The 8,845-nt window shown below is 34.7% G+C and overlaps 1 protein-coding gene across 2 annotated transcripts; it reads right to left on the bottom strand.

The window, feature by feature from the left end:
- Nucleotides 1-194: 194 nt before the first annotated feature.
- Nucleotides 195-8,845, bottom strand: LOC114169243 (zinc finger CCCH domain-containing protein 13). 2 transcript variants are annotated; one of them, XM_028054293.1, is made up of 12 exons: nucleotides 8,665-8,845; nucleotides 8,311-8,553; nucleotides 5,119-5,229; nucleotides 4,323-4,356; nucleotides 3,542-3,683; nucleotides 3,380-3,436; nucleotides 2,533-2,630; nucleotides 2,333-2,404; nucleotides 1,977-2,194; nucleotides 1,527-1,684; nucleotides 591-791; nucleotides 195-506 (listed from the first exon to the last, which is right to left on the bottom strand). In XM_028054293.1, exons 2-12 carry the CDS (start codon nucleotides 8,435-8,437, stop codon nucleotides 468-470), a joined length of 1,257 nt encoding a protein of 418 aa, XP_027910094.1. In that variant the 5' UTR covers nucleotides 8,438-8,553; nucleotides 8,665-8,845; the 3' UTR covers nucleotides 195-467. The 2 variants fall into 2 exon arrangements, with proteins under 2 accessions (XP_027910094.1, XP_027910095.1); XM_028054294.1 differs by having other exon boundaries at nucleotides 1,980-2,194.

Genomic DNA, 8,845 nt, shown 5'->3' with positions numbered 1-8,845 from the left:
CAAATGGATCATCCACTTAATTACCTCATCCAAACATATTATATGCATATTTCCCAAAATCCTCACTCATTTACTTTGGGAACTAGGACGTAGTCAACGAAGTTAATAGAGAAACCTCATGAATTTCATCATTTTAAATTCTCAACAGTCTTGGATATGGAGAACCAAAAAGATGCAGAATATTGCATATGATAGATACGGTAATTTCAGTTCAATGATTAGATCTGGAAAACCAAAAAATATCATAGATAACAGAGAATTACATTTATAACCACATCAAGAAGTCCAACAGAAAATAGATAATCAAGTAGATCCACAAATCTTTCGTTTCTTGTTCCCAATCTTGCATCCTATCCACTATTTTCAAATTCTACTGTTCTAGGCATTGACATTCGAGCCACCAAAAGAAAGTTAGAAACTGCCAATATTGATTAGACTAAACCACACGTGACCCTGCTGCTTATTCATCAACCATCCACATCAACATTCTCGTCGTTACCCTCGTACTGCACATGAAATTGGACTACTTTTACAAATGTTTCTTAGAAGTGCTTTAAGGATGTACAATTTGGCACCCAAGAAGAACTAACCTGCGAATAATTGCTACGAGGTACCAAAGCAGGGGGAAGCATTAGTGGTGCAGCCTTCACCTTGTTTGCCACACCATTCTCATTTTCTGTATTTGCAGTTTCATTGATATCATTTCCGTTGTAAAGTTCAATATCAACGTCCTCATCAGCCACATGAGCTGCCATGCTAGTTGATGGCACTTCAATCCTAGGTTGCTTCAACTGCATATTCGTAGTGGAAAATGGGAAAGATCATTTTCAATGACAATAGTCAACTTCAAAAATATTATTCAAAATGCTTGATAAGCTGTTTGATGTATGAATGGAACAAAAAAAAGGGACCACAGAGGACAAAACCATGAAGAATGCAACACACTAAAACAACCTGTACTTTTTTAAGTGTGAAGGTAGAGGCAGAACAACAATGGAATTTGTTTGTTCCAGTTACAGCTTCAGGGATGATCTCAGTAATCCTAGCCAGTGCATTCAATATTCGCTATGATCTTTATTCCCTCGATTGCTATTTAAGGAAGATATGACGAGTGAATCCCTCGACAACATCCCCGTGCTGGAGTTTCTCTCCTCTTTTGCCTCACTTTTTTGGTACGTCCCTGCTTGACAGGAACACTCTCTCTCCACATGCTCCCTTAATAAGTCACAACTACCTACAGTTACATTATATCCACTAAATGCCAAAATGATTAAGTATAATGTCATAGTACTATGTCTGTTGACCCCATAACAGATAACTCGGACATATGCCCACCCATGATACTGGCATAACACCTTTTCGAAGCAATGTACGGGGTTGAGGCTAAATAAAGATGAGCATTCCACACTTTGTCATTTCCATATTCAAGCTCAATATACCAGCTTATCATCCATGCTACCTAGATCGTTCTAACCTATGACTATGAGGACACATAATTAATAAAGGCTGTTAGAAGAATTCCTTACTCCTCTCTTGTGCCTGCCTTCAAGATCTAGAGCTCTAATAACTTCAGTTCCATTTTCTGGGCCCCTGAGAGACTCGTCATTCAATTGATCTGATGTATTCCACCGAGATCGCTTCTTAGTTCTACCGGTCTCAACCGAATGGCCATCTTTTGATCTATCTGCTTGTCCATTACAAGAAAGTAGCATGAATAACAAAACGCTAATAAAACAACCAACTCGTGAACAGATTAAAATAAAAACTAATGAAAATGATTGGCAGAATGCAGAGCAAAACACAACAATGAAATCACAAGTATTGACAGCAGATGTCCCTTGCCTCCAAATGAATTATAAGAATGTCATTCGCAGCTTGCAGTTTTTATTTTGAACCTCCTAATGTTTTGTTTAGCGAATGTAGTATTTCAGGAATTCAGGAAGAGTGAAACAAAACCAAATCATAACTACTACTACTACCTTGTTTTAAATCTTCCAAAGCCTCTCGTTCAATATGCAGCCTTTTTCTGTGGGATGATGCATCATTATGCTCCACATTATGTTTGACAATTGGAAGAAGACCAGTATTTTCACCATTGCTGACAATATCAATGCTTAAATCTTCTTCATTGGCACCAATCTTAGAAATGTCTGAGACAAGCTGATCTCCAAACCGTTGAAGTCGGACTTGAGATCTATGCATAAAATGGTGAAAGAAACATGAATACAATGGTATGCAGCTAGACAAACACACAAAGAAAATGAAACATCAAAAGACATTAATGCGTAGTAGAAGTCTACAAAGCAAAGTAAATTGTAAAAAAGAAACTTGCCTCTTCAATTCATCTTGTAACTGTGACATATGATTGTGGACTCTAACAAATTTCCTTATTCTTGAAGTAATTCTGAAGTTTCAGAGAGAACAAATAAATGCCAGGAAAGGCAACATCATTATCAATAAATGCCAAATTAAAGGAGAAGTGTAACGGTTAACAAAAATTATCAACATACGGATATTGAAACATTCCAGTACCTTTTGCACTCCTCATCCTCTTTGCATAATTGAGCTTCAAGCTCCTGAATTCTAGAATTAAGGCTATCCACTTCTTGAATACTCTCATCAAGGTAGACCTTCAAAAATAGGAATTAATACAAAACAGTTAACAAATAAAAAGGCTCGATTTAAATTCAACTGCAACTCCAACAGGATAATTAGCATTAGCTCAAGAAACATTTTTTTTTTCAAATTAAATTTAGGGAAGCTAACTGGAAGGTTGATTTCATCAGTATTCCCAGGACATCATATGAAACAACATTTCAATATCAGTACCACAATCAAACCTCAAAACAAAGATTTGTCAGACAAATCATATTTCGTATATATTGTATGGTTCTGAAGATAGAAGCAGGACAACTGCTACAATACATAAAAGACTGATTCCAATAATCATTTCAAAACTATTCACGTAATTACAGTCTGCACATAAATTTACACTACAGGAATCAAGAGAAAAAACAAAAGTTAATATGCTTAATAACACACGAAACAGAGTGATTGATAGAGGATATATCAAAAGCAACTCTTAAGATCATTAGTTAACAGATGATAGGACAAGAAATAACAAGCTGCAATGGCTTGTGATAGTAAAGTAAACAACACAGCATGTTAATAACTTAAACCTAATCAATTCCTTAAAAAGAGAGGAAGCATCATTATGCAACCAAATCAAGGAATAAGTTTCAGTAGAACCCCATCCGTGAATGATTGGAGTCCAAGAACACTCATTAAAAATCTAGGTGTTAAACATTAGAGAACCAAGTTAACCAAGACAACCACCAGGATGATGTGAGGAAATGCAACTATAAGAGATAAAACTAACCTCTAGCTGGAATTTTCGGTTCTGTAGAGCACTGATACCTGAATCTACTTTCTTCAGCTGCAAAAGTTCCAAAAATATAAAAACACATGCAGTTTTCCTTAACAAACTAGGGAATCTTCCACGAATTATTTGCAATAGAAAGATTCAAGAGAGTTTCCAAACCTGCTCCTCGAGAGTATTCCTAGAACCAGAGGAAAGCATTTTTCTTTCTTTAGCTTGATCTTGAACTCTATCTGAGGCTTTCAAATTTCCGGAAGTATCACTTTGACCAGTAATACCCTGTTTTCTCCTATGTCTTCTGTCACTGCAAGAGCAATTAATGATATTTATTTTAGACTAAAAACATGAATAAGAATCTGAAACAAAAATGAAATAACATATGCTCCAAGAAAGGCATATTCCACAGTCAAGATAGGAAATTCTCTCAACAAGTTCTTAAATATCAAATGTTAAACTTGGGAAGCCCTATAATTCTAATTCCAGAAAACACCTTTGAACAATTAGGCTGTCATGCACACAGCATGTGACTACTACGAAAGATAATTGTGGAGATTAATAACAAACTCCGACAAAAGAATGGAAACTTCATATTCATCAGCTCTCAAATAAATACATAGTAGTAAATTTCATGGCACACAATGTACATATACTATGCATAATGCATGTTTCTTTGAACTCGGTAATCTCTTATCTATTATTCACAAGGCATCAAGTCACCCGCACCTTTCTCTATTCCCCTACCCTTTTCAAAGGTTGCCTTCCAATCAATGTCAATTCCTTCTTTATAACTGAAATTACAAATCTCACATTTCTATCCCTTAGATATAGCATATTTTAATTTTAACATGTATACATGGAAGAAGAACAATAATAGACAATTAGTTCCCACAAAAAATTAAATGATGTACGCAAAAGTATCCATAATGATTCATGGTTGATTTACCTTTTATTCTCCAAAGACCTTGGAGGACTGTATTCTGCAATATTTAACACATGGAACATTAGGAAGAGAACAGACATAAAATCATTGGGTAAAGCAGCATGTGCACATTTCTCTCTTTGGTGCATGTATGTATCAACCAACATAAAAAGGTATGATCTTTTGAGCATGAAGAAATGAAAACCACATTTACAATACAAAATGCATACTCCAATTTGTGTCCAGTTAAATTCATAGTGAAGTAATGAACATTCTTCATAGCTTGTAGAAAATTGGAAACACAAAAGAGAATGATTTTCAGTGCAAGTCTCATGTTGAAAATCTATGAAAATATGGAAAATGGTAGCATCAGACACTAATAGAGTATATGTGATTGTGCTTTTGAGCTTCTGTTGTAAGCAATAGATTAGCCTCTACCAACTGTGGTTAGTTATGCCAGCAGTAATTTGTTATGCTGGCTGTAATTTCTGTTATCATAACTGCCAATTCTGTTACTTGCTGTTACCCTAAATGCTTGTAATCTCTATGCTAAAAATACCAGAACTCTATTGAGAGATTCAGAAAATCAATAACAGGAAAACTCTTTCTTTAGTTGTTAATTCTTAGTTTCTATTTTACCCACCATTCAAGGTTTGAAGAATGAAGACATCAGCCTAAGAACATGAATCATAAAATTGCCAGTGGAGAAATAGAAATAAATATTTAATTGACAGAAAAGATGAAACTCTAAGGTACAACCAATTAAGAAATGACACTAAAATTAAGAAGCAAGAAGAAATATAAAGTTCTTGTGTCTGACCCCGGATGCTCTGGCGGCCTCTTGCATCTTGAGCTGGTGAGTACCTTCGAGGAGATAAATGCCTTCTTTCAAGTTTATCCCTCAAGTCATTACCTAAGTAGTCTCGCCTACCTGAAATAAAAAACAAATCTCCAATATTGCAAACTAACAAAAAAACAGCAAACATTCCAGAAGATACAAACAGAATGCAATAAATATGAAAATGAAACCAAGCTTACCATTAACAGGAATAACAAGAGAAACATAATAATGTATAGTAATAGTGCCTCCCACGTAAGAGCTTAAAGTGGATAGAAACTAGCACCCTCATATTATCATAGATATAGTAAACCCACGCATGTAGCATATACCTTGAAGTGTAATCAAGGTAGCAATGGATTAAGAACATTTCACATCCCCAACTTGATGAGAGAAGTAAGATATAAAATATAATCTCAAAGGTAGGGATATATCCAAGATGCTTAAGAAATAAAAATCCATCAACAAGATATCTGATGCGATTTCTCCTGACATCATCTCCACTAATAATTCCCTTTTGCCAATGTCCATGTAGCCATAATATTTCAAGAAGTATCAGCCAAAAGGAATAGCATAAGCTCCATACAATCAGGAAGTAGAATTTTTAATGAAATGATTGGAAATTTCTTGAACTTGCTTCTGATCAAAACATGATGTTAGCAGGCAATCCATGCAAGCCTAAGAAAGATCTGAGGTAACACTGTAGTTCCATAGATTCAAGGAATGAAGCATAAAAAACATTGCCAAGAAATTACAATTTCATGAACAACACCAGCATCGCCTTTAAGATAAACCAATCAGTAGAATGCCTTCTGAAGATCTCTCATCTAAATGAAATATCCATACTCCTGGAAATGCAATAGTCTCAACAAGATAATGTGATCGTCCTATCAGTGAATAAATTAATCTGACATTAATCCCATATGCCATTTGTTATTGCATATCTAATCTTCTGTATCTGCTTACATAGAATCAATGGACATATGGACCAGTCCTATTAGATAAGTAACTATTATGAAGAATACGACATTCAGCTGAACAAATGGAATAACAGAGTGTCAATAAAACATGCTGGGGGTACAAAAGTATAAGTTTCAGGATGTGTTGTGATAGTGGCACTGGCAACTCATCCCCTATATAATTTACAAATTTATTTTCTCACATATTTATTTCTCTTTCAGTATATTTTTTCACTAGTTTCTTGTAATTAATCAAATTTTCCATGTAATTTCACCATGTTAGCACAATTATGGGACTAACTTCAGACTCCCATTTAAACAGCTCCACCTCACATGGATAATAATTATATATAAAACAAAGAAAGATATAGGATTAGTGTGGACTACAAATAATCCAAGGACAACTCTACAAGTCACCTATATCTGGAAGAAGAAACACGGTGAACTCTTCCAATTTGTGTCAAATTCTCATTCTACAACATCGTTTTGAAAACAGCAATTTAGAAAAGAAATAGCTAATAGTGGCATGCGAAGGAATTATTCAAAAACAAGTTCAAGGGCGAAGTTATAAAATTACATGAAATGAGATATAGACAATAAATTATAACAAAAACGAAAGAAGACAGCTTTGATGGACATGAAATTAGCTAGCAAATAAATATCAAATGCTATGTTCTGATTCATTGCCTTGCACTCAAGGTTGGGGTCATCAGAGGAAAATTCCAAGGAGGAAAAACAAGACTGGAAAGTTGCTGACATACAATAAATACAGCAGAAATACTTCAAATTTCAGTGAATAATTGCAAGTGCAAATTAAGCACTGAATTACAGTGGTGATGCATATTAAATTAAACTAATGAAACTATTCTTTAAATGATTTAATTTAGAGGGAAAAGGCAACACCCAAAAGATAAAAATGTTTTACCTCATAATGCTACAAAAAGAAAAAAAACGGATTATTACTGCGATAAAGAGTAGCCCAAAAAGCCAAAGACAGGTAATTATCACTCCTATGCATCTCATTCTATCTTTCCAATGCCAATACAAATTACTCTACTGTAATCTCTACTCCTAAAAATAAACAAGAATAAAATCCGACAAGAAAACAACGGTGGACTGATATAAAAAAGCATCTCCAATATTTTTCCCCATTTTTATCCAGGGAATAAGAACTTCTGAGCCCCTTAATGTATTGGGTGTGAATTTGCAGTTATAGATCTTGTCATACAGAAGCTTACACTAGCAAGCAGAAATGATGGTAGAAAGAGACACACAAGTGGAAGGAGGTCTTGGCTGTTGATGGAATAAAATTGATAGATGACATATATTAGTATTACCACTTTGGCAGGATAGGTCAATTAAACAGTGGAGAAGAGATTATTTATAAATAGAATAACTACTATAAACTTTATTAACATATCAAAAAAATGATGACCAAGGATGAGGAAAATGATTATAATATGAAGGACATAATAATTACAAAAAACACCATTAACATTCTCTAAATTTCTGCATTGCATTATCATCCACACTGTCATTAAGACTTACTTATTTTCAAGCAGACTCCAAGCACATATACTGCGACCAAAAGCCTTTAGTTTAAAAAGCTCTATGACATCAAACAATAAACTAAAATGAACTGATTTGTCCATCATCTATTTCTTTTCTATGCAGTTTCCTTGTCCATAAAGTTATACTCAAATAAAAGATCTCAACACCTTCAAACACAAACAAGCTTCCTCCTTCAATCATAATTCTTTTTACCACACATAACCAGGCATGAACTTGTCCAAGGGTGTGTTTCGAAGTTAAATTTCAGAGGAAAGGGGAAAAATAAAACATTTTTGATAAATATTTTTAATTCCATAAGTCTTTTAACAGTGAAAGAAATAATATGATAGTTTAGTGCCCGAACTCCTAATATTTTTTTTTACAAAATATAATTTTCTTAATCCAATAATTAAAAAAAAAAAAAAAATCCCCCATTCCATTTCTCTCCAAAACCACACTCCCAATCAGACCCTGAGGAACTGTTACTCGAAACCCCATGCAGCAAATGTCGCAATACTCATCAAATATCCCTCAACTAGCATCAACACAGATAGTCTACAATCCAACTAACCTCAATTCACAAGATATAGACTCAACCAATTGCAAAAACATAATAATAAAACAATTGCACTATGTATGAGCAACGCAAACTAGAAAACTATACCACTAAACGTGCCAGGGAATCGTCGAAGCTCGGCACTCCCATGCGCGAAAGAGCAATTATGGCGATTGCAGCGACCTCTCTGATACAGAACACATAACTTGGTCTTGAACTGCTTTCGCTCAACCATCGTCAACTATGTTTTGAGAAATGATTCGATAAATAATATTCAATTGGATTCAACTGCGCGAAGAAGACGTAACCCTAATCCTTATTCCCCAACATTTTTCGCCAACGGCGTGGATGCTGAGAAAACGAGAACGGAATAATAAGGTAAAAAAATGGAAAAGAAAATAGATGATAAAAAATTAAAAAGTACTTGTTCTGGTTCGTTCCGTGCGATTTGGTGAGAGTTACCTTGAAGTCGAAGATTGAGAGAGAAAAATTGCGAGAAGATGCACTTTTACACTGAAAACAGTTCCGTAAGCTTCACCACAAATGGTTTTTCTTCATCGACGACTTGACTTTGTTACTTGCCTCCACTCGCCTATTTTCTCAATTCAGATGTACGGCTCTTGTTAGGGCTTTCGAAAATTGG

Source organism: Vigna unguiculata, chromosome 11, assembly GCF_004118075.2.
Source record: "Vigna unguiculata cultivar IT97K-499-35 chromosome 11, ASM411807v1, whole genome shotgun sequence".
Lineage (NCBI taxonomy): Eukaryota > Viridiplantae > Streptophyta > Magnoliopsida > Fabales > Fabaceae > Vigna > Vigna unguiculata.
The sequence above is the reverse complement of the archived record's forward strand: the minus strand, read 5'-3'. Positions and strand labels throughout refer to the sequence as shown.

Coding starts and splice junctions, on each gene's coding strand:
- LOC114169243 (XM_028054293.1), bottom strand. CDS start 8,437: ATGGTTGAGCGAAAGCAGTTCAAGACCAAGTTATGTGTTCTGTATCAG. Junction 5,230..8,310: donor ATTCCCTGGCACGTTTAGTG/GTATAGTTTTCT, acceptor TTTTTATTTCAG/GTAGGCGAGACTACTTAGGT. Junction 792..1,526: donor AAGGCAGGCACAAGAGAGGA/GTAAGGAATTCT, acceptor ACGAATATGCAG/TTGAAGCAACCTAGGATTGA.